This window comes from Leptidea sinapis, chromosome 39, assembly GCF_905404315.1.
Source record: "Leptidea sinapis chromosome 39, ilLepSina1.1, whole genome shotgun sequence".
NCBI lineage: Eukaryota > Metazoa > Arthropoda > Insecta > Lepidoptera > Pieridae > Leptidea > Leptidea sinapis.
In genome coordinates this window covers 8,865,142-8,892,515 of record NC_066303.1, presented here as the reverse complement: position 1 = coordinate 8,892,515, position 27,374 = coordinate 8,865,142, and the positions used below count along the sequence as shown (strand labels likewise).

The following is a 27,374-nucleotide window of genomic DNA, read 5'->3' as shown; positions in this document are numbered from 1 at the left end:
AAGTTGAGATATGGTTTAAAAATAAATGTCATATTTTTCTATTTCAAAATATAGAAAAATTACCCTGATTCACAATCTAGAAAATGAGAAATATTAAAATTAAGATTTCATCATCTTAAAATTCACGATTAAAATGGGATCGATTAATATCGACTACTATAATCGATTAAAGTAATGGGTTAATACAATTCAACCCAAAACCACTTGCACCAGATGATTGATTCAATAAAAGTACCTAAAAAAATACATTATAATTAACATAACATAATGTATTTAATTAAAAAAAATATCAACTTAATATTACAAAGAAATCGAACGAAGAAAAATTCGATTCTGAATTTCGTTCTGTATTTTTAATCTGTGCTGACAGTGACAGCTACAGAATTATCTAGAATGTCAATTGTCAATCACTCGTTTCGTGGTATCTATGGTTTGTGCGTACCTACGCTATTTGTCATTTGAGTATTTCCTGTTGTTTTATTGATATTTTCCTTATTTCTATCTGACGTCGAATATTGCCAAACTTGTACGATAATTATCGCACAACAAAAAAACAATCGCATTTCAAAAATCAGCTGTTTTAATATAGATTATTGCTCATATATTGTATAACCTCAATTTTACAAAACCTCCTATAACTCTGCTTTCAGATTGCCAAAAATCCTCAAATTCTCAGTGATGCTTTTTAAATTTATAAGCTATTTATTAACACAAATTTCATCCTTTTACATCTTGGCCCAATGATGGATGAATTGCAGTGGGGCCCCCATATTGAAGGATTGGCGAATAGGCTTAGTTCTGCAGCATATGCGGTTAAGAAAATTAGACGGTTAACTGACATAGATACGGCGAGATTAGTATACTTTAGTTATTTTCATAGAATTATGTCCTATGGTATATTATTATGGGGCAGTGCGGCCGATATTAATACTATATTTGTACTGCAGAATAGGGCTATTCGCGCGATTTATAACCTAGGTCCTAAAGAATCATTAAGAGAAAAATTTAAAGAAATAAACATTTTGACGTTTGCTTCTCAATACATTTTTGATAATGTTTTGTATGTTCATAAGCACATTGAGGAATTTTCCAGAAACTGTGACATTCATAATGTTAACACGAGGAACAAACATAAACTTGTTATGCCTACTACTCGGTTGGGTCGAGTTAGTAAGTCTTCTGTTGGGCGATGTATATGCTTCTACAATATGATCCCAGAAAATGTACAAAACAAATGTGTTACGAAATTTAAAAGAATTGTTAAAAAACGTTTGTGTGGTAAAGGTTATTATAGCATAAACGATTTTCTTGATGACACCACGGACTGGGAATAAAGCGAACACCCTCAGGCTCTTTAATTATAAATGTTTATTGTACGATATTACATTGTAATACATATTTTATATTAAAAAAAAGCCCGCTGAGTTTCTTGCGCCCATTCTTCTCAGCTCTGAAGCAGTCTCTTTTGAATGGGTGGTAGATTTTGACGTTCAATAAGTGATTTTAAATCCTATTTTGAATAAAAATATTTGAATTTGATTTATGAAAGGGTATCCGTCTCCTTTTGTAACATACGCTTTGTGTTATTTTACTTTGAAATTAATAAAATACAAAATAATTACTCATACATACACTTCGTGTCATTTTACATTAAAATTAATAAAATACAAAATACTTCCTGATGATATTATGATCCCAGTGTTTTTTTATTTCTTGTAGTAGATATTATCTTTACAAAGTTTTACTACGCAAAGGCAATAATTTTAGTTGCAATTATTAGCAAAGTTTAACAGCCCATGTAGCACGTCAACGTCACACATTGTTCGAGACTCTATCGAGTACGCCCACTTGTGCGTAGTATTAGTTGCGCACTTTGCGACTACGCCTGTGGTATCTAGTTGGAGAGCAGCGGAGACCAATCCATAGCCTAAGTTGATATTATATATATAGGAATTTCAATTGCTTAACTCTCCCTTAGGGAATTAAAATGATTTCGCAAAATGAAGCTAATAAAAGTTGTGACAAAAATACCCAAAAATCACGAATTTCGCGACTCCATAAGCAAGTAGCATTCTAAATAAACAAATTTAGACCCATAACTATTCGATACATCGAGGCTGGTACAATTTATCGAACCTCAATGAAAATTCAACAATACCTTACACCTTCCAGCATCGAGTACAATCGATAATTTGCAACAAAGGCCTAAACAAACACAACTCTATTCCGACCTAAACAGAGTTCAAAATGATGTGAAATTTTTGTAACATGCCAAGCACGTAATCGTACGTGATCGGATATTCGCCTTACTTTATTATGATTCAGTTTCGTAGAAATGCAATGATTTGTATAACAAGTGCGATGTTAACTAGAGTAAATAACGTGTACTGTAAATTAAATTTTATAGCAAAGAAGATATGATTGGAAATGCATCGCTAGCTGTGATTGTTGAGAGGGTGACATTAGAACAAAGGATTGCCCTTTCTGACGTAATACTTACTACACTGCCACATTATCTCTGTACCTCAATGAACGTGAAACCCCTCCCGTTACCCTTTCACCCCCTCGCGCTCGTCCTGCTGCGTCAGTACGGTTTGCAGTGTTGTTACCACTGCTTTGTTTTTTTATAGTTTTGCCAGAAAATAAACACTTTTTTTTACTTAACCCAGATTCTTTAATTGATTAATCTATAATACTGAAAAAAAAAATCGTTGTTCATTTATTACTACATATTATAAAAACAAAGTCTTCTGCCGCGTCTGTCTTTCTTTCTGTTCGCGATAAACTCAAAAACTACTGCAGCGATTTTTATGATGTTTTCATCAATAGATAGCACGGTTCTCGAGGAAGGTTTCATTAAATCATTTGTTAAGTTTTTGTGTAAATATTTACATACATTAACGATATTTGTTGGAGATTTCGGATAAAAATAATCCGCTTGCGATCTTTCAACGAAAACGCTATCTAAGCCCTTTGAGATATAACAAAATAATGTATGGTGGAATTGTGCATATTATATAGGTCTACAGAAAAGTCCGCTAAGGCAAATGTCTATCTCTTAAGGATAAAATACTATATCCATTTTAATACCTTAAAAATTTCGGTAATATGAAATCTGTGTACACAAATATTATATTATAAATACTTATCATTTTATTACTACATAATATTATAAAATCAGTCAGAAATACGTTTTAGTTTTAATTTTAACATTGATTACACATTTCCGATACCTTTAGACTACATTATTCCCGAATACTTACATCATTAATTTTTCTATTGACAGAACAGCACCTGTCGGGTCAAATCTATCTATATATATATAAAAGAGAATGTATGTTTGTATGTTCCCTAATAACTCCTTAACTATTCGACTGATTGCAATGAAATCTTTTGTAATAGATTCATTGAAGCTCAAGGAAGGTTTACATATATAATTTATATGGCAAAACAACGTTTGCCAGGTCAGCTAGTAGTAAATAATAATATCCTAGTGATGCTTGTTTTTAGCACCGTAACAAAGCGACGATATGACGTCATCGACATTAGGTCCAGAGGTTATTCACAACAAGGTTACAATTGAACTACCTCCTAAACAGCTCGACCGATTTTGATAATTTTTTGTGTGTTCCAGTGAATTTGAGATTAGTGTGTGTCTTCAGGTTGATTCGAGAATGGTGTAGATTCACAATTAACTACCTCCTAAACGGCTGGACCGATTTTAATGATTTTTTTGTGTATTCCAGTGAATTTGAGATTGGTTTAGATTCTCAATTCTGCCCAAATAATATAATTCTCCTGCTCATGCGTATGTGAAATCCTCCTAACGATTGGACCGATTTTTCAAATTTAAGACGTGTGTATAAGACAACGTCTGTCGGGTCCACTAGTGTATATATATATGAATCTCACCACACTTTATTGTTAAGTACATAATTAGGGCCGTCAGCAATATTTAAAAACACTTTGTAATTTTAATAGGACATAAAACTCTATTGAATTAGCCATGTGAAATTTGTTTGAAACCTGAATTAATATTCTATATAGAACTGTTGCGACGACTTTGCGAATTGCCACTTTTGCATTCCGGGCAGTTTCTCACAGACGTAATAAAAATACACACTAAGAATTTTAAAAGATACTAGAGCAAAGCGTACTTTTTCTAGTCCAGAAATAGATTGGAACTAATAGCGGCTACTTAGAATATTAATTTATTCCTTATTCACGTGTGTTGGTGCATGAATTCGTAACTGGATCTTTTAAACAGAATATTTTATATATTTTTTTGTTTCAGAGTTTAATGGCCCTCATTAAGTTTGGGTACACGATGGTCGTGGTGGCGTTAGTGCTGATGATATGGGCCTCGCTATCAGGAGCTTTAGAAGTAAGTATCGTGAACGCTTCTAGAAAAATCTAATATAGCCTGTAGGGGGAAAAACAAGCCTTTAGATCAGACAAGTGATTATCGACGACTATGTTCTCATGCAGTGTCACGAGGATTACTATAAGATCCGACTTCACCGGTGGTGCTCCTTTGCGCAGGATGCCGGCTAGATTATGGGTAAGTATCACAACGGCGCCTATTTCTGCCGTGAAGCAGTAATGTGTAAACATCACTATGTTTCAGTATGAAGGGCGCCATAGCTAGCGAAATTACTGGGCAAATTAGACTTATGTCTCTAGGCAACGAGCGCAATTATAGTGGCGCTCAGAATTTTTGGGTTTTTTTAAAGTCCTGAGCGGCACTGCATTGTAATGGGCGTGGCGTATCAATAACCATCAGCTGAACGGCCTGCTCGTCTCGAACCTTATTTTCAAATAACAAAAAAAAAGATATAGGTAGATTTTTACCATCACATTTCATTATTTCTCAAAATAGAGTATTTTAGCCCGGATAATGCAACCGTATTTCATATAATACAGATCGCAATCTCGTCCAAAGCCTAAGCATGTAAAAAGTAACCAAAAATTCCCGCCTATTCGGCCGGATTCACGTTTAGCCTACATTTATGTAAAATTTCACGGACTTCCTCTTTTGAATAGGCATTTTATGATGAAAACTCCGCCGTCGCACATTAATAATGGATCCTTGATGGGTCCTCATTTTGTATTATGTTGGGCTACGAGATTTTCACAAGTACTCTGTACTTCACGTTTTTGAATAATCACTGTGTGCCAGCAGTTTATGGGTTACCATTCAATTCATACTGACGTACCTAACAATAAGTTTAGTTCTATCTTTAAATTTATGATCATAATTGGCACTGATCTATACCGTAAACGCTGGTAAATTCGTTAACACCCATGTAATGCATACTCTAAGCTTAGTGAAAACACGGTCCGGACACTACCATAGAAATAGTTCTACCAGTAGTGGTAGTAGTGTACGCACGACATTCGGCCTCCGTCATCCGATATCTTTCCGTCAACCGTAGAAATAATTCTACGACTACTTCGGACCGCGTTTTCACTGGAATGTATCGGACTTTGATCGGACGTAGTGCGAAAGCGCCCTTAGATCTCCGATAAACTGTCAGTTAATTTAATATAACACATTGTTAGATTTTGTGCGACGGTTCGGTACTCTTCGTGTGCAAGCTTAAATAAAATAAGTTTGCCATATATTGTTAGATATGTTTTATCAATAATATTGTTTTTTTTCTCGTATCACGCTTAATCATTAATTGTGAAAGCAGTATTACCAATATCGCACTCTCGCACTTCGCAATATACGCCTCAACGACGCCCATGGCACCCACCCTTAATTATTAGGCGCTACAAAAACGAGACAGCCCTAACAACATCCTCCAAGTGTTATAATATTGAATACGCAGAGCATTGTAAGCCTTCTGTGTATATCTGACCCACAAATAATAAATCAGAATCCAATTATAAGATTAGGATGTAGTAATAATTATTATAATATTCTTTGAATGTCTCATAAATATTTTGTCTCAGAAGAAATATTTTTAAATGTAATGAATATACGAAAATATATTCGGAAACGGTACTTCCTTATCGCACCAAGAGGGGCATACTAATATGTTTGAAAATTTTCGTAGACACAAAGAATAGCAATTTCTGAGAAAATAGCCTTATAATATTACGTCAGTTGGGTTCCCAGGAAAATAATAAGTTGTCCTTAAAAAACTTGTGGGTGGAAGCTTTTTCCGCTCAATCACTGTCAAGTGAGATAAAACGTATTGAATATTGCTATTGCCTTGTTTTATAATCTGTTCTGAAAATGTAATCTGAATTATATTATTACAAAATTTGCGGAAGTCGGTACATTTATCGTTCCTCTTGATGCAACATGATCCAGTTCATGCAACTTTCCTAGTTTTAGATTGAAATGTTTAAGGTAATTGTAAGCAAGTTGATAGGACACTTTTTCATGTTAAATTATTTTAATGCAAGTAGGTAAATAAAGATCGTAAGGAAAGCGAATCTATTATTACTGTAAACGATTTTGATTGACAAGTCATAAGCAGTCAGCTACGACTGGCATCAACTCCACTCAAGAGTTTGGATATTAAGCCACTAAGTAACTCACACATTGACAAAAAATTGTTAATTATCGGCTTGTCAGGTCATTCATACGCTAGTTTATACTAAGTCTATGGCATCATCGATCTTTGATACATTTTAAATTGTATGTTTGCTTGTTTTAGTTTTAAATCTAAACTGTTACCATTCAACAGCTCCACGTGGACACGGGCCATCCGCCATGTTTGTTCCAAGCACTCTGCACGTGTTCCAAGCCTGCTGGAGACCTGGGTATCGTCACCTGTAACCACGTGCCCATACTAAGAGTCCCAGCCGCTGTCAATAGCTCCAAGGTCTTCACTCTGCAGCTCACGGGCAACAAGATACGGGATTTGGAGCCACAGTTCTTTCAAGCTACAGGTACACTCTTCAAACTTATTTTTTTTTCTTTTAACAATGTAGAAGGTACTGCACTCTCTTGGAACTCTTGGACTTTTGAAAATTTTAATATAAAATTTTCAATTTCAATTCAATTTCAATTTATTTATTAAGAGATTATTAAATTACAAAATAAGAATAATAATACAAGTCAAAATTAGTCTACAGGTAAATATATAAGTAAACAATATCTTCAAGTTATGACTACTGACTAAAACAAATAAAATATAGATAATATTTATTTGAACACTTTTAGTAATTAATCTGTATCTTCATAGGACATATTTTGAAGTGCTTCATGAAGAGCCTTCTTAAAATTAATATAATTTAGGGGATCGATGTTTGCTATTGCGTTTAGTTTATTGTAAAGAAACGGTCCTAGGCATATATAAAAATTTTATGTAAAAACAAAGTTTGTTTTTGTTTTTTGAAGACAAAGAATATCTTTGCACCGTATATCCTTTTCCGTTCCTCTGACAACGTTGTGACAATTTACAGTAAAGTTAACACGCAAAAGAGTAATATATAAACTTGCATTAGCTTTTCCAATAATATTATTTTATACATTATTATCCTGCGACATATGAATACAGCAAATACATTCTCCGAGTTCAAATATAGCAGCAGCAGGATCCAATAAATACATCAGATGCCACCTATTTACCATTTCGCCATTTTTGCGGTAAATTTAATGTTTTTGGTTATCTTGCTATTTAACAATATTTTAAAAGATTATTTGCACTAAACCAATGATTCTAAAACGTGACCAGGAAGAAAATTTATCCCTACCATCATCCAATGGTACCTAAGTACTTGCATTCATAAACAATAATATCTGGACGACCGAGCCTTGCTCGGATTTTTAAGAATGTACAAAACTTGAACAAAAAAATAATAATAGGACATCTGGATTCGAACCAGGGTCTTCTGCTTTCCGGATCATCCAACGTCCCATGTGAGCTATTATAGTCTTGTACGAGTATATAGTGGCGAAATTTACTTTTGTATTCTAATGTTATCTTAGCTGTTGCTCATTAAAACCCGGATAAAACTGCATTTTTTTAAAATTGAAACCTAGCTAGATCGATTTTTTGCCCCCGAAAGTACCTGTATACTAAATTTCATTAAAATCGTTTCCGAGATTCATATTATATATATATACAAGAATTGCTCGTTTAATGATATAAGATTAAAACTAGCCTAGATGTAGAAACTATTTCAGTGCTTAATAAATACTCCTGATGAAAATTTTCAATATTGCCCGAAACATATTCCATGCAAAAGTTATAACGAACCATATTCGTTGAACAGCTAGTTTGCAAACAGATTGAGAGGTACTCACGTTTGTTTAGAATGTTAATTAAGTGATCGCTAGTGCAAACAAAGAGTTAAGTGTTTTAGGCAGTAGTTGAGTGTTCAATCTATATTTATAACTAGTTTGAAGCTATGTTGATAGTCTGTGATTTCAATGAGTAGTTTTTTAGAGTTTACTCCTTAAGAATCGATTTTGATATAAGGCACCCGGTATGAGAAAAATATGGAGAGTAAAACCTACTCATCAAATGGGAAAGTAACGTTTTTGGTGCGCATCATTTCAAGCGCACCTTTCGCACGCTTTTATTAGCTTCTTCTGTATGTTTAGTACCTACCTGTTTAAAGACAATCGTTCTTGAGGAGTAAACTCCAGTCGTGCGTCGGAGCTGACACACACACTTTTTTTATTTACATTTCATATTAATAGGATTAGTCAGACTTTTTAATTGTACGATACAATGTGCAATAGAAGCACATGTAACTGAACATATTATGATTACTAATGATTTGTTTGTGGTCGTTTCATATATTTACTTATTATTTGTTGTATTGACCTATTATTAGCACATATTCTTATGTGAAATATAATTTACTAGCTGACCCAACAGACCTTGTTCTGTACATAATAAAGAAATACTGTTTTTTATGAATTTGTCAATAATATTTCCATCAAGTATTATTTTGTAACATATGCTCCCTGTTGTTATAGTGAAATTGTTTCACAGTAGAACTGTCAAACCGTGCGTCAATAAATTCTCTCACAGAAAATATGTCCAAACAAAACAAATATTGGAAATAAAAATAATTATGGGTCCCAAATCGAAATAAAAACTATCCTACCTCTCAAGTTGGACTTAACTGCACTCCATGAAGTAATCCCCATTTAAATCCGTTCGTTAGTTTAGGAGTCCATCGCGGACAAACAACGTGTCACGTAATTTATATATATTAAGATAATAATATTATACTTTCATAACGTCATTGACTGTCATTAATTTAATTTGCTTAATTTTGCAACAATGATAATATATTATTATAATGTAATTAAGCTTGGGAGAGCTCATTGTCATACATTGGTAAAGATTTATTGAGTCAATTTATAGCTATTTGGAATAAATTTATAGGTACATCGAATATAACATTTCAGTTTTAACTAAAGGTCAATTATAAGATCATACAAATGGTGATTTTTTTTATTTGCTGTTCTTCATTAAATTAGGTGTTATTTTGCGGAAACACAAAATTATTTAAATGTCAGAATTAACACTAACGAGATTTAATTAGAATTTTAAAAAGAAATTGTAAGCCGTCATCTTTATTGGTTGCTTTACAAAAGAAAATAAAGAAACTTATGTTAACTGAGATTTCTAATATTAATGTGTATTTTCAGGACTCTATCGACTAGCCATTAATCAGAATCCGTTAGAAAATATCCACGAGGAGGCATTCTATGGCCTGGACAATACGCTATGGGAGCTGGAGCTACGTGAAGACAAGTTGACATCGGTACCGAGTCGAGCCTTGAGGTATCTGCAGAAACTACGCATGTTGGACTTATCAGGTAAGACTTCTTATCATATCACTGGGAGGCACCTTTGCACAGGAAGCTGGCTAGATTATGGGTACCATAACGGCGCCTATTTCTGCCATGAAGCAGTAATGTGTGAACATTACTGTGTTTCGGTCTGAAAGACGCCGTAGCTAGTGAAATTACTGGGAAAATGAGACTTAACTAACACCATATGTCTCAAGGTGACGAGCGCAGTTGTAGTGCCGCTCAGATTTTTGGGTTTTTCAAGAATCCTTCAGATTCCAGAAGGCAAGGCGTATCAATTACCATCAGCTAAACATATTGATCGTCTCGTCCCTTATTTTCTAAATTACATATCTACGTGTCTTTGTAGGATTGCACAGAATTTTCCCTCAACGTTAAATTGCAAAGTTTCTTCAGTTTTGTGTAAACTTGGAACAAGAGTGAAAACTAATTGTAAAAACTTCCCCGTTAGACGATCAGACCTACGAAGGGCTTCCACCACTATGTTAGTGATATCCCGTATATACACATTGCGATTTGCATCAAGTTTCATTCTGCCAACAGCTAAGCTGAAGATAATCATTGAAGTTCTTCCAGTACTACATAACATGGGTGTCTATAAGATTATTTATTTTAGCTTCCACTATTAATTGATATTGTCGTTTATTAAGATATCTATGACTGCGTATCCAACATAGTTCTCATTTTTGTTTTCATTCCAACAAAATTAACGACAAACGTGCTGTCATTTGTTATTTTTGAGAAACTTGATATGATTGATATCATCCGTATCTACATCGTCCTATCAAAAGTTACCTTTCAACTTTCTGTGGAAGATCATAAAATATCTAATCAGCCGCGCGCTGTCAAAACTGCAAGAACAGATAAAGCTTTTAAAGCCAATATTCACTGACCCTACAAAGCAGATGTGAAAATTCATCAAACCAGACCCAAACCCCGCCAAAATATATTATGATATTTTAACCAGTTGTTTAATAATAACATTTAAAAAAGATGTAGTTGTTTTTATTGAACGCCAATCGTTAAAAATAGTTTTGAAACTTATTCATCGTTTGGTAATAGCTATGTTATTAATAACATAATTTTAATATATAATCTCAACTTGAATCCAGCTGTAGGATAAACTCTTAACTAAGTTATTGTCTCATCAAAGTTGCTTCCATCTTAGTAAATTCAATTTTGTGTCTAAAATTACTTTGTTACACCATCTACTAAACAACTTTGGAACTATAAACAACACTTTGTATGACTTTATGTATTTTGTGATTTTGTCGTTTACTATTTACCAGTTTTACTTGGAAGTACTAGTATTTTACTTTATATCTCGTCGAAAATATTTTCCGTTACATCTATTACCTTTCGATGCTTTTCTACGTTTCTAAGTACCGCATTATCTAATGGGTATGGCTATGGGTATATATATCATGAATTCACTTGAAGTACGTTCCACTAATACAATAATTACGTCAGCAGATGTTCTTGCTAAGTTATTACCCACAAAGATGGTGTCGACCAATTAACAGGCACCTTAATTACGCAATGTCAGCTTAAAGATTAAACAATTGATTCAATTTAAACTTCAGTAAACTCGTCTGACATCAAGCGAAGTTTTATACGGCTTTTAACTACACAATTAGAGGTGCAGGTTTCTGTGACGTAGTTTGTCATACCAATTAGTAAGTTGAGTTAAAGCTGCAAATTAATTACGAGCTAATTGTTTTCAAATATGAAAAATTCCCTTATTATTTTATTATTATCCTAATTTAATTTACGGTAAGTACCGTAAATTTTCAATTTAACCCTAATCCAACAGTAGCAGCCCAGCTTAATTTTGTAATCAGTTTCTTGTTTTTGGTATTTCAAGAACGGAGGTACGAGACGTTTGTGATCTCTTGTTTCAGTCCTACTATGGGGTGGCATATAGATATTTTTATTATTTTATTTGTTTTATACAATCATGAAAGATTTGCGTTTTCTATACTATATAGATTTGAAAATTAAGATTTACAAATGAAAACTGTTTGACGGTTGACATGAAATCTAGATTCTAATAATGTTAGACAAGTCGACTATAGAAAACTCAAACATATGGACAGTAGCAATAGGATTATTCTATCATGTTTCATAATCAGCTCTGATGGTAAACCAACATCACACACCATTTTGAAATAACTTCCGAGGCATCAGTTTTATATACTAAATACTTGAATATGAGTAGAAACAACATCACAAATGATTTATATAATCAGTTTTATGCGGATGTAAATGTGATATAATTCCTTATGATCACGTTAGTTACACAATCGTAGCAAAAACTAGAATTGCAAATATGTCTGTGAGTGATAATACACTAGTTAGTTATCTAGTATACAAGATTGTCATAACTAGCCATCACAAATGCTTAAGAAGACAATCCTTGATAATTGTTACTTTACAGAACAGTATTTCTGACGATAAAATACAATAAAAATGAGGTACCATTGTACATAAATAAAACATGTAATAAGTATATTGCAATGTAAGCTATACTAAACGTACATAAAGTTTAGGGATTATGGTATAAAACAATATTAGCCATAGACCATTATAATTAGTACAAACTGTTAGTATATATATGAGCTGTTCAGATTGATACCAGCAGCCGAATTCTACCACCGGACATGACGTCAAAATGCGACTGCAAAATTACGCTTTGCGACAAACTTCTTCACTCGAACAGACATTTTTTGACCGGTATCAGTAACCGGCTGTATTTTTCATGAACCGACCCCTGCTGTTGCAGTTGCTTAAAAAACATATAAAGTTTTTTTTGCAGAAGAATAAAAATTGGCCTAGTTTTATGATTGTTCCTATTTTAATAATATCATCGAAAGATAAGAGATAACTAGAAAGAAAAATCTGTACTTATTGTAATATATTATGACTTTTTCTTATATTTATTTCAGGCAACGAAATAACAGATATCTCTGGTGACAATTGGAGAGGACTGGAGAACTCATTACAAACGTTAATTCTTGCTGACAACTCAATCGCTGGTCTGCCTTTGGACGCTTTTTCCAGCTTGCCAATGCTCGATACACTAGATCTCCAAGGAAATCATCTGACAGTTATTGATAGTGGTGTATTCCGTGACGGGATGAATCGATTAACAAAGGTAGCTTTACTCTCTGTTCTATAGACTTCCATTTAGAAGGAATAATTATCCAAATGTTTTGAGTTTTCTTTAGTGTTAATTCCACCAATATTTGTCTTTTAAACAATTCGACACGAGTCGCGTGCCATATTTTGGTGAGTCAACGTGTTCTGAGGTTGCCTCGTGTAGAGGCAAAATACGTGTCAAATTGTTTAAAAGACAAATATGTGCGGAATTGACAATAAAGAAAATTCAAAACATTTGGATAATTATTATGGATTTCCGCAAACTAACGCCTACTTCAATAAATTTTCTAGAAGGAATATAATTTTGACACAACATAACTGTTTATAAATTAGGTACTAATTTGTAGTTCTGTGGTGTAGCTGCAATACGTATTTGCTTAAATTGTCCGATATTGAGGCTCAAATCTAGGTTAATCGTAGGCTAGTGGAAGAGTTAAGGCAAGTACGTCAGGACAGTAGCAAATGGAAATACTAAATCACTGCCTTCTCTGTAATCATCTGGAAGTTATTCAAATTCTAATATTTTTATTCAAAGTAGGTACCTAACGATATCACTTATTAAGGGGGAAAAAACTATCACCCATTCGAAAAAGTATGCCTCAGAAATCAGAGGAACGGGCGTAACTCAGCAGTCTTCTTTACATAAAAATGTGGTTACAATGTAATATCGTACAATAAAACTTATTATTTAAGAGCCTGACTGGTCGTTTCATTCCCAATTTTTGGTATCATTGAGAATGTTTATGTTGTAGTAACCTTTACCACACAAATGACTTTTAAGAATTCTTTTTAATTTGGTAATACATTTGTCTTGAAAATTTTCTGGGATCTTCTTGTAAAAGCATAAACATAGCCCCAAATACGACTTACTTACTCTGTTTGTGTCTGTTCCTGGTTTTAACATAATAGTTATGACACTTTCAAGCATATTCGCTAATGTACCCTTGTACATACTTAACATTATTAATAAGAAAAAAAATCTAATCTAAAGTATGTATGTAAAGATAACATCTAAATCTTCTTCATTTCAGCTGCTTCTTGGTAACAATCAACTTATGCTCATTCCTTATGAAGAAATATCACCTTTGCGTCAGCTACGATACTTAGATCTATCTAACAATTTGATCAAACAAGTTCCTCCGGCCCATGATCTAAACGGCATCTCCTTATCTTTGGACACATTGAAGTAAGTTGTTTTCACCGATAAATCTAGCTGAAATTTTTGTTTTGTTTTAAATATACATTTTTGTTGGGGGACTACCAACACTGCGTCTTCCGGTACGTGGTCGCCATTCGAGGACTTTATTGCCCCAACGGCCATCTGTCCGTCGAACTATGTGCCCTGCCCACTGCCACTTCAGTTTCGCAATCAAGATGGACTGACGATCTGGTCAAGATCGCCGGAATATATTGTATGAGGGCAGCGCAGGACCGATCGTCATGGAACTCTTTGGGGGAGGATGATAATGATACATTCTTTGTTCCTATATTGATTCTAATAACGTAGTTTAATTTATGATAAAATGATTATTATGGTCTTATTGCATGTAACTGTTTATTTCATAATTTAATTATGTTGTCGAATTGTTGATATAGACTTGATGAAAGTAGATGGCTGTACTAATCTTAACTTATATTATAAATAGGAGACATTTATGTTTTTGTATGTATGTTTTAATTTGTAATGTAACACAAAAACTACTAGACCGATTTCAAAAATACTTTCACCATTAGAAAGTTGAATCTTCACTAAGAGTCATAGGTTATATTACATTTTCAAAAAGATAGGGATCCCTTATAAAAATTCAATAATTATAGAAAGTATAAAAAAGTCCCCAATACCATATGTCCAACTACTGTAGTTATGCCACTATAGCTACTTTTTTACATTTTAAAAGTTTTAAAATAAAAAAAAGTTTTTAAAAGAAAATTGCTATCTCATATACGAAGCAATGTAAATATAAAATAAAAATAAAATCGCATATAACTTGTACCACAACCCAAGAACCTGGCTTGAGTTGTTACTTTGTATCAACTATTTTGCTAATAATCTTGTTTCTCATTTACTGTATTTGTTAGAAGTCATTTCCTATTGTGATATATCACTGTGTCCTCACACTAGATTATTGAACTATATGTTATTATTAACCACTAATTCTTTATACTAACCACATATTCATACCGGATAAGTAATTAATACTAACCTTATACATTATTTAAGTTATTTCTCATGTTAGTGAATTTTTTGTCTTAATAGGAATAAAGAATTCTATAAACTGAAAAGTTGACAAAAGTGCTGACAATAATCAAACCACATTAATCATACCTCTATATTAATCCTTATCCCATTTTAATAAAGACCGTTTTAATACATGTAAAATACATTTTAAACTTTTTAAAATTGGTGATTCCATTCAAACTTTTTATTTATTTAAAAATGTCAATCTAAATAAAATAATTACTACTAAGTGAAATAATATTTTAATGTTAATAAAAATAAATCTATAGTGCGACTTAGTAGATTTTCCCCTACCACGAGATCGGTATGTACCCGAGTGAAACCGCGGGACATTGCTAGTTAATTATAAAGAGAGGAAGTGTTTTGCCAAAATGGACTTATCATCTGCAATAGGAACACTTCATAATCGGTTCCATAGTGTGCTGAAAAGCAACCAGTTTTGCAGCGGCTTGAAAGAAATATTTGATCCGAGTTGAAGAAGCCTGGGATGTATCATAATCCAAACAAATGCAGGCCAGTGGGAGGCTCCTTTACACAGGATGCCGGCTAAATTATGGGTACCACAACGGCGCCTATTTCTGCCATGAAACAGTATTGGGTAAACATTACTGTGTTTCGGTCTAAAGTGCGCCGTAACTAGTGAAGTTACTGGGCAAATGAGACTTAACATGTTTGTCTCAAGGAGACGAGCAATTGTAGTGCCGCTCAAAATTTTTAGGTTTTTCAAGAATCCTGAGCGGCACTGCATTGTTATAGGCAGGGCGTATCAATTCCCATCAGTCCAACCAACTTCCTGTCCGTCTCATCCCTTATTGTTATAAAAAAAAAGCCTAAAATCTAAGAATAATTTGAAAGAAAAATGCGTTACACCTTAGAAGAACCGGAGCAAGACGATTGAACCTTGGTGTAACTTATTCTCCCACTTCTTTGAAATGACAAAATGTATTGTATTGGATTTATGTTGAACATTATTAAAGTATGTTTTCTTTTCAGGTTAGATAACAATAACATCAGGAATATTTTGCCGGGATCATTCAAATACTTTAACGTCTTGAACTCAACCAGTCTCGATGGAAACCCAATCTATACAATTCGTGTTAGTATAATTATTAGCTTGATCTGTATCTATTTATCCTTATTTTAAAGCAATTTGCTCCATATCTACCATATCTAAGGTATTCGGTGGTGTTTTAGATATTATGATACTAGTAAATCAACAACAGCAAATCGAATTTAATTTGCATAATATGATCTCCTACGGTGTTACAGTAGGTACCTATATTTAAAGTTGTTTTGGGGCTTAAAAAAGGAGGAATCATTTTATAGTTTGAATTCTTAATAACATTCATCTCAAAAGTATAAAATTATTATTAATCTTCGCACGACACGCCACAAGTTAGGATATCATCCCCACCATTTGGATGTGTGGCGGTCCTCCACAGTGCGATTTTCAAGGAGCTTTTTTCCTCGTACCACAACGCTGTGGAATGAGCCTCCTTGTGCGGTGTTTCCGGGACGATACGACATGGGTACCTTCAAAAAAAGCGCGTACACCTTCCTTAAAGGCCAGCAACGCATGCAAGAGAATGTGGGCGGCGGTGATCACTTAACACCAGGTGACCCGTACGCTCGTTTGTCCTTCTATTACATAAAAAAAATAAGTATGGAGAGTTCGTTTTATTAAAGAGATATAAAGCCGACTTATCAAATTCACTTATCGCTATATGACAACCGTTGTATTTAAACAAAAAAGTGTTATAATAATATTATCCTTACTATATCTTTAGAGTAAAATTACAAGAATTTTCTTTTTAATATTTAAGATGCCAAGAAGAATTGATACCATCAGTAATAAAGTTTTTCTTCAGGCTAATGAATATTCAATTGGCCATACAACCAAATGTATACTTAAATGTCTATTACATATCTAAAATAATTTTATGTATTTATATTAAATATCAGTACTAAATAAAAAGTTTGAGAATGAAAATCTTTCCATAGGAAATTTTAATAATAACTTACAGAAATCATAGAAATACATTTAAAGCCTAGTAGCCTATTTACCTACGATTGACTACTTATAGTTAATAATATCAACAATTATTAAAATTTTAAATATTACTTGACAGAATATCAACATCTCTGACACATTAAGTATTCAAGGCAAACTGTATTCTAAACAATCAGCAGGTTATCATCTGTAAAGTAGATCCTGTAGATGGAGCCACAACCTGAGAGTTGAACAACACATATCAAGATTTACAAACATACGTCACTCGAATGGTTGGCTAAGTGGAAGAGCGCTCAGAGTCCGGCTCGGACTCTCGGGTTCCAAGATGTCGCGAGGATAAATTTAATTTAATTAATCCCAGAAGTGAAGGATTCTGAAAGGTTTGAAGTATTCAATTCTTAAGCTACATATCTTTATTACAGGAAGATGCATTTCGGAACGCAAAGATAAGATCACTATCACTCCGTGACTGCGGAATTACCGAGCTGTCACCAGCCTCGTTCGCTGGGCTTGAGAACAGTCTGCAGAGTCTCGATCTCTCGGAGAATAACTTAACGATGATATCAAAGTTTATGCTCAACAAACTGGATTCACTGAGGTTTTTGAACTTGAGGGAGAATAAGGTAAATGATTCATATAATTAAAAAAATTATCACCTACAGCAAAGAATTTTACCTAGCTACCTACAACGGCTTGATCTCATGGCGTAGAGACGTCGCTTCATTGTGTGTTTTCCATAGCATTTATCACGGGGAGTGTTCCGAAGAGCTGATATTCCTGTCGCCATTCCACTCTCGCACGACACCCCACAAATTCGGATATCATTCCCATCATCTGGATGTCTGGAGTTTCTCTACAGTGCTGGTTTCAATTACCTTCCATCCACGTACAACCAAGCTGTGGAATGAATTGCCTTGTGCGGTGTTTCCAGTACGATACGACATGGGTACCTAAAAAAAGGGGGCCAAGTGCGAGTCGGACTCGCCCATGAAGGGTTCGGTAGCAGCAAGTAACATAATATAAAAGTTATATATGAGAAAGGAAAATGATATCTATTAAAGTATTTAAATGGCAAAAAATTTTTGCTCAATATCATACAGTGCAAATGAGCTCTCATCATTTAAACGGATTAAAAAAAAACTACTTACTTGATCTCGTTCAAACCAATTTGCGGTGGAAGTTTGCATGGTTTCCATCATATATTTTCTATTGTTAATTTTTTATATTTACAGGGGGGGACACATATTATATATAAACACGCAGTTTAGTAAAAAATGATATTAGAAACCTCAATATCATTTTTGAAGACCTATCCATAAATACCCCACACTTATGGGTTTGATGAAAAAAATGTTTTTTTTTCTATTCTGGGATGAAAATGTTAAAGCGGTTCACAGAATACATCTACTTACCAAGTTTCAACAGTAGTTTCAACAGTATAGTTCCTAGAGTTTTGAAAATAAAGTGGCTGTGACATACACGGACATACAGACATGACGAATCAATTCATATCATTTGGCTACGGAACCCTAAAATACGTACACGTACTCCTCTGGTGTTGCAAGATATTTTGGGCAGCGGTGATCACTTAACACCAAGTGATCCGTACGATGATTTGGCCCCAGGAGCTAAATAACAAAAAAGAATGAAAAATTAATAATAAGTCGTTATCGATGTTTTTTTAGGTTGATACAAATCTACTGTCAGCGGCACATCCTTCCGATTTTTCCGGGGCAGTCAATAGCTTCCAATACAAGTTATTTTTCTTGGATATAAGTGGCTCTTCGCCGATTGAAATGAGCCTACAGGATATTAGAAGGTAAATAATTGGCTTAATACATACTTAGCTTAATTTTTTAAGGTACCGGTGGGTTCGAGTTTTCTTTTTTTGAAGGCGAAGCTTTTACGCAGTACATTAATGGCAACCGAATTCAAATGTTTGTAGTTGTTTTTGAGCCGTTCTTTTTAAATAAATGTTAAGTGTACACACACGTCACATCATCTTTTCAATGTATATATATATATATATTTTTGAGCAATGCCTGCACACTAACACAAAGTGACAAACAAATCGGGAGAGTAAGACGTAGCTTGACAGGCACTCTACAGTAATAAGCCTGGCCTGTTATCATCAGTTGTCTAGCAGCAAGAGGCTCTATCTAGACTAACCTAGTATGAAAAGCCTTGTATTCAAATATTTTCTGACCTACTTATTACAACAAGTTACACGATTTATAAAGAAAAAAGATTAACTATAATTTAAACATCTTAGTAAGAGTTCCAAATTACTTTAATTATTATATTGAGACTTGAGAAATAAATGAAACAGTTGCAGACATTTCAAAAGTCAAATTTATACTTATTTAAAACAAATCTTATAACTATATTTAAAATACTATGATTACTTTTTTTTTGATAAGTAAGTATATTATTTATTTAATCAAAACAAATCTTATAACTATATTTACAATACTACGACTACATAAAATTAAAACTATCATTACGTGGAAGCGTACCAAGAATACTGGCAGCATTACCGCATTGGATAGCAGGGTCAATCCGTTGACCGAAATAGCTGCCAGCGCTTGGGTTACCAGTAGCCCTATTGAGGTGCGTAAATAGTTCTTTGTACATTACTTGCGCTTATGGGCCCTTCGGGCCCAAGTGTCTTCACACCAAACGACACAAAGTCAAAATTAATTGTGTCATTTGGCTTTGTAAAATCTTATATGTATAAAGGAGTAGAAATAGGATAATATATATTATTTGTGACGTAATGTAAAACAGAAAGCTAAATTAAATATTTAATTTTTACAATCTCACTGACATAACGCTTTTGGCCGCTAGTACAAAAATAACAGTTTTTCACGGATTAATATTTGAAATAATTGGAAAGACTTTTGTAAAATAGGAATTTGTTTGCCTTGGGACATAAGGTATTAAGTCTTATTTGCCCAGTCATTTCACTACCTACGGCGCTTTTCATGCTGAAACACAATAATGATTACACATTACTGCTTCACGGCAGAAAAAGGAGCCGTTGTAGTACCCATAACCTAAACGGCATCCTTTGCAAAGAAGCCTCCAACAGGTAAATGCCATTAGTCGCCTCTTACGACACTCTTGGGTCTCGGACTTTCCTATTTTTTTTATGCCCCGGGGAAACACAGTTTATTTATATCACCTTAATGTTGGTAACGCTTACCACACAATTTGAAATCTTATTTCAGAATGCGATCCCTTCGTTACCTCGCAATCAGTAAGCTCATTCGACGCAGTATCAGCGCAGAAGATTTCTTGGAATATGGACTTGAGTTGGAAGACCTAAAGATATTTGGCAGCACAATCACTAAGATTGAAGCGAGCGCTTTCCAGCACGTCAGAACTATCAAGACTTTGGACTTATCTGAGAACAATATCGACTTTATTGATCCATTTGCCTTTGCTGAGGTATGTTTTGTTGTATTGAATATGAGCTACATTTGATATAATTGAGCTACACAAACCCAATTAACTTTTCAAATTCCAAACATCATATGGTATAGGATATAGTGCAACAAAAAATAAACCCAGGGTGTGTCCATTCAACTGGCGCAGTATACTAGTAATAGAATTGCGGAAATGTTCCCGCGAATACGCAACGCTTTCTCTTCTAGATAGAAGACATTGTTAACTAATTAGATAGATAGATATCTTAGTTCAATGATAAAGTAGAGTATGTTTTGTCTTGTCGCTGCAACATAATATCATAAATAAAATAAGGCTAAATATGCGTATTCATTGACTTAAAATATAGAAATACTGACTCACACAGTTAATAAATTTGAACTCTTCTAAAATTTATGGTTCTCTTAATATTTAAACTTAAAATATTAACTATGAGATTTGCTTAGTTTAGTTTTCTAAATAATTATTGTCTATTTCAAAATACAATATGATCTTACTGAATCTTGTTCATTAAAAATATTCAACAATTTTAGGACTCTTCGAGTACATTGACGCTTGAAGTAATGATTTTGAAATTTTCTTTACAGTTACATAGTCTAACGACGTTAAAGTTCGCTAATGGTTTGTCGGATTCTGTAAAAATTCTACCATTTGAACCTCTGAAGGCCCTAATCGAATTACAAACCCTGGACTTAAGCAACAACAAACTAAAGAATGTTCCAGATACGTCTTTTCACTTCCTGTATAAGATGAAAACACTGAACTTGCAAGACAATCTAATTGATCACTTCTCTAAAGGAACTTTGCAGGTATGTAAATAAATAAAAATCTATCTATGATAGATAATCTCTTAACATCCATATTAATAACGACTTGTATATCTAGATGTAAGTAATAATTTCCAAAATGCAATAAAAGAAACCGTCAATTAGTCAAAGGAAACAAGCACAAAATTTCGTCAAAGTAGTAGTAGTTGAAGTACAAAATAAATTGAACGATGCATTTATTGTATTGAATTTAAAAAAAATGTTTAAATGGTTTTTAAATTATATTTGAGCAAAGGATTCTAGATTCTAGATAGACAAACGCTTCTAATACTACATTTACAATAAGTAAATATTTAGTTAACATTATTATGGATCCATATTTGCGACGTCAATGGTTCAAAGTTGCGTGTAGTTGGGATTAGATTGTTTCTATCTTTCGAATTGATCTGAAAAACGATTTAATTATAATTTTCAGGGAGATATTCACAAACAACTACAAAGTGTATTTCTGTCCTTCAACAAAATGACCCAAATAGTTCAACATACTTTTGTAGACCTTCGGGAGCTACAAGAGATTCTAATGGATGATAATTTAATTGAAACTATACAGAGGCGAGCGTTTATGAGTTTGGATAATTTGAAAATTATTAGATTAAGAGGGAACAGATTAAGTGAAATTAGTGAAGAGGCATTCCAGAACTTACCAGCTTTAAAAGAGTAAGCAAGAAATATTTACTTCATTTTAAAATGGCCTTACGATAATTGAAGTTGTATTTACTAAAACTTTCTTGCAGATTGGATATTTCATTTAATCGTTTGGAAACCTTTAAATTTTCAATTTTTGACCAAGTCGGATCAGCCACAGCTCTAAAAGTGAATGCATCATACAATCAAATATTTACTTTAACGGATTCGAATGCGCCAAGTTTCTTTACATCCAACTTCTATCCTCCAGCAAAAGCCCAGAGTAAGTATACTGATATTAAGAGACCTAGTATTGCACCGTATTCTAATCTAAAAAGTTTTAATATCAGGTTACTCTACTAGCTGCTTCAGTTCAAGTTGTTTTCCTTTCATTTTATTTTTAACTCTCTTATTATTTTGTTTCCTTCAACTTAATTTAATTCTTATTCTTCCATTTTATTTTCAACGCAGGCTTATTATCTGTGGATGAGCAAGGTGACTTTATTATTTCCTTATTTTACTTTTCTTTTCTAATTTTCGTTTTTTTTTTTTTTCAAGCAACTAGCGGTAAGGAAGCAATGCATGAGATAAATGGATTTTCGATTTCATAATGGTCATCACACTCACAAAAGGCATTTGTATTATCTGAAACACCATCTAACATATACATTTACATATCAACCTTCAGTTCAGCCTCATACAGGTAGCTGATTGTAGATCATTGATGAAAATCGAAAAAATCAATTTTCTCTTTACTAAAAACACGACCATTTTTAATAGCATTAAGTAAATTATTAGTCTTTTCCGGGAAAATTGTAACTACGGGACGTGATAAAATCGATTTTCTCGATACTATTGGTTCATTCGACATTGTTCATTTTTCAAATTAAATACAACTAACCGTTATTAATTTTCCCAGAAAATTCAGATAAAACTAAAATAAAGGGAGATCAAGGCGCTACGGCTTCGCCGTTTCGTTTATTTTGTACGTCATGTTATGCGATTGTAATGTTTATGTAGCGATTTATACAGTCTTGTGATTATTGTATCTATTTTAGGTCTTGGAACAGTCTCTGTGAATATACGAGTGATGGACTTCTCCCATAACAATATTACGTATATTGCTCCATATTATTTCAGGTACGAATAATATTAGTAAAATTTCACACTATTGAAGCAAGTACTTTTTCTATAACTGTACTTATATATAAAAGCCACAAACTCCTGTCAGTTTTTGCTTGCATAATGGCGACTTTTTGCCATTTGAAAACCTAACCGATGACTAAATTGAAAATATTTTTAAACATAATTAGTATAATGTATTAAGACGAAGGTTTTTAACATATGTGTGTTGCCAGTGATGACATACGGAACGCAGACGTGGTCGCTAACTATGGGCCTTATGAAGAAGCTTATTGTGGCTCAGCAGGCAATGGAGAGTGCTATGCTCGGAGTTTCCCTGCGAGATCGAATCAGAAATGAGGAGATCCGTAGGAGAACGAAAGTCACCGATATAGCCATGGTGGTTGCGAAACTGAAGTGGCAGTGGGCAGGATACATAGCTCGATGGACAGATGACGTAGTGTTTGTAGGCCCCCCACAAGATGGACCGACAAGACCGTCGGAATATGTTGGATGAGAGCAGCGCAGGACCAATCGTCATGGCGATCTTTAGGGGAGGCCTTAGTCCAACAGTAGACGTCTTCCGGCTGAAATGATGATATTTAAACATCATTGTAATCTTTAGTGATAAGTTTGTTGTTCCTATTATGCATTATAAGTTTGTTTATTTCCGCCATTTCGACATAAGACGTATTATAACTAAAAATTTATTTTCGCAGGCACGCTGATTTGACACTATCAGAACTACATTTATCCCACAACCAGATTAGGAATGTGACCCGAGAAGTGTTTGGTTCAATGCTAATGTTACAATACTTAGACCTATCGCATAACCAAATATTTCACATGGAGTATGATTGCTTCAAGAAAGTTAAAAACTTACAGGTAACACACCAGGGTTTTGAATCTTAAATATTTAAAAAAACAATGGTTTCAATCATTACTATTCAATTTGTAATAATACGCTTTATATATTATTTTCACTTCTCATTGTGCACGATATAGGGTGCACAAAAGTATCTACTCACAAATGTATCTACATGTATTAAGGCAAAGAAAATGAACCATACAGCCAGACACAATAAAAAGTTCAGAAATAGAATTTATTATTTTATAATACTTACTTTAATTTATTTGCCTCACGTCATTTTAAAGATATAAAAGCTATCTAAATTTCAATTAAAACACGGTAGGTTATTTAATTAATTAAAAATGTATATATATATATATATTACAAATTTAATTTAATAATAGGCTGTATAGGCCTGGAGCCCAAGCCTAATATCATTGTCGTAAGATTAAAAAAAGCGAGTTTTTTCGTGCGTTTATTAATTTATTCAAATTTGCTAAAATTGTTAAAAATGTCCATGTTATACTACTGTTTTATTTCCTCGCAATCGAAATGAAAAGCAGAGTTTATAACTCGTCCACAAAACCATTTTATCCTCGTCCACAAAACCATTTATCCTCTATGAGCTAAAAGTCTCGGATAAAAATGGATCGTTTCGTGCACTCGTTGTAAAATCTATTATTTCCTATTATCGTGCGCAAAGTTCGATTTTGCGCTTGCATTTGCATTCGAGCGTGCGGGAATGTGGCGAGCTTGCGGGAATGTTTGAAAATAATTTAACCTTATAGGAAAAATAGTAAACGATACAAGTGCGCAAAGTAATCCGACGTGCGCACGATGTACTATTATTTCCAATATTTGTTTGGTATCGACATATTTTCCATGAGAGAATTTTTTGACGCACGGTTTGACAGTTCTGCAGTGCTAAAAGTCTCGGATAAAAATGATTCGTTTCGTGCACTAGTTGTAAAATCTACTATTTCCTATTATCGTGCGCAAAGTTCGATTTTGCGCATGCATTTGCGTTCGCAAAGTACTACTTTCCCACACATTGACAAGAGCGGGCGGGAATGTAGCTGAGCATGCGGAATGTGGTAAGCGTGCAGAATGTTTGAAAATAATTATAGTGGTCAAACTTAGCGCAACTTAGTAGGAAAAATAGTATACGATACTCGTGCGCACGTAGGTCATTCTGCACTCGCTTCACTCGTGCGGGAACGATCTTCTTTACGCATTTGTATCGCGCATTCTACGCAGATATAAATTAAAATAACATAACAATAAAATAAACTAAACCTTCCAAAATAATAATTAAATTATATAGCTATAGAAATTCTAAGGTCACTGGTTTTTTTCACATTAGAGAGGTTAACGAGTAAGAGACTTTATGGTCCTTGGAAGTGAAAGTTCTTTTAATCCGTTATCATGGTCTTTTTCAAATTTCAGATATTGGACTTATCACACAATCATTTGATTGAGTTACCGCTGGAAGTATTTCATGACATGCAGGTCTTAACCTCAGTGGATTTATCCAACAATCGTATAAGAAATTTAGCTGATAACCTCATATTAGCGACGTCTTTGGAAAGGTGGGTATTTATTGATAACATCAAATGATAATTATTTTACTCCTAAACCTAACCTTGTAAAATAAATCAATTCAGATTACTAAATGGATCGTTAGTAACCGGAATTTAAAAATTCGTTCGGCATGAAAGATGATTTTATTGATAGTATTTTCATTAATATACGCAACTGTTACACATTAAACTTTTGTGTGGTAAAGGTTACTATAACATAAATGACTTTCTTAATGATACCACAGATTGGGAATGGAGCGACCGCCCAGGCTATTAAATAATAAGTTTAATCGTACAATGTTATGTTGTAAATGTTACTTTAATTGTAAAACATATTTTTGATGAAAAAAAAGGCCGCTGAGTTTGTTACGCCCATTCTTCTCAGGCCTGAGGCATTCATTTTGGAATGGATGGTAGTTTTTTGAATTTTAATAACTGACGTCACGTCCTATTTTGAGTAAAAATATCTGAATTTGAATTTGGATTTGAATTAAAATAAAATACTTTTAAAGGATTAAAATGTGTAAATCTTACTTAAACCTGCTCTGAAAAATTCACGAACCGTCGGGTTAATATTAAATAATAATAAAAATATGACTTTACGCAAAATCTAATGTGAAAACACGGTTACAATTACACACGTTTTAATCTTTTAAAAAGGATTTTATTTAAATGATTCATACAATATTTATCTTGAAAAAGATTTTTTTTTATTTCAAAACCACCAATATTTCTTGGTAATTAAGTCAATGCTTAGAATATCATCAATATACATAGAGTAAGTACCTGAATGAACCCATAAATGCTACGCCAGACAAAGGCTTTGAGCACCAAATAGGTACTGAAAATCTATTTTATAATCCAGATTGGACTTATCCAACAACGACTTATCTCGAATGCCAACAAACGCATTGTCTCCCGGAGCCGCTGCTAGCCTAGTGGAACTAGATCTTAGCTGCAATACTGTTCCAGCCGTCTCAATTCCTGATCTTGTACAAAGATTTAGGGTAAGTGATCTTTGAAATAAATTGCTTTGTAGACTAATTGCTCGATATCTGTGAGTGTTTCCGTTTCACTTATATTTGTTTTTCAACCAATAAATTAATTTTAATTCTAAATTACTCGTTTTATTATTAATTAGGTAATTTTTTTTTTGGATATAATTTCTAATAGTAAAAAGCTTAAATAAGAGAAATAGTAACTTTATAATGTATTGTAAAAAATATTACTTATTTCTGTATAGCTTATTGAACATTGATTTTGTTATGAAACAGCACCTTTAAACAATCGGTGATGGAATTAACCTTATATCTGATATATGATACCTTTTATTGTATTGTAATAAATGTTAAATTTATACATATTTATACCCAATAACAGTGTATGTAGTTAATGTTGTAGATGTGTGAAGTGAATGTCCATGCGACGATACATACGAAAAGACCATAACTAAAAGAGTGACACTTTTTGCAAATTTAATACAAAAATACTAGATTTAAATATTCCGCCAAAAATATGATGATAGTTCTAAGCTTTAAGGTACATAAGGAACCAACTAAACAAGCACGTCAAATTTGGTAAATAAGAATATGTTTACATATAGTCACATGTTCCTATACTAATTGAAAACGATATTCGTTCTATAAACCTCTAGGTTGTGTGAATGTTCTCTAGAACATTCACCTTCAACAGTTGATCACAGTATTTTGTTACATTTGATAT

At 33.4% G+C, this 27,374-nt stretch overlaps 1 protein-coding gene across 1 annotated transcript in view; it reads left to right on the top strand.

The window, feature by feature from the left end:
• Positions 1–23,441, top strand: part of LOC126976058 (chaoptin) — a 65,964-nt gene extending 42,523 nt beyond the window's left edge. Inside the window, exons 3-17 of the mRNA XM_050824200.1 lie at positions 4,295–4,384; positions 6,702–6,906; positions 9,629–9,799; positions 12,739–12,947; positions 13,984–14,138; positions 16,185–16,287; positions 17,625–17,825; positions 18,888–19,021; positions 20,433–20,652; positions 21,237–21,458; positions 21,892–22,133; positions 22,211–22,383; positions 22,572–22,595; positions 23,020–23,055; positions 23,434–23,441. Of these exons, the coding sequence (XP_050680157.1) occupies positions 4,295–4,384; positions 6,702–6,906; positions 9,629–9,799; positions 12,739–12,947; positions 13,984–14,138; positions 16,185–16,287; positions 17,625–17,825; positions 18,888–19,021; positions 20,433–20,652; positions 21,237–21,458; positions 21,892–22,133; positions 22,211–22,383; positions 22,572–22,595; positions 23,020–23,055; positions 23,434–23,441 (2,193 nt within the window). The remainder of the gene's footprint in view (positions 1–4,294; positions 4,385–6,701; positions 6,907–9,628; positions 9,800–12,738; positions 12,948–13,983; positions 14,139–16,184; positions 16,288–17,624; positions 17,826–18,887; positions 19,022–20,432; positions 20,653–21,236; positions 21,459–21,891; positions 22,134–22,210; positions 22,384–22,571; positions 22,596–23,019; positions 23,056–23,433) is intronic.
• Positions 23,442–27,374: the final 3,933 nt, after the last annotated feature.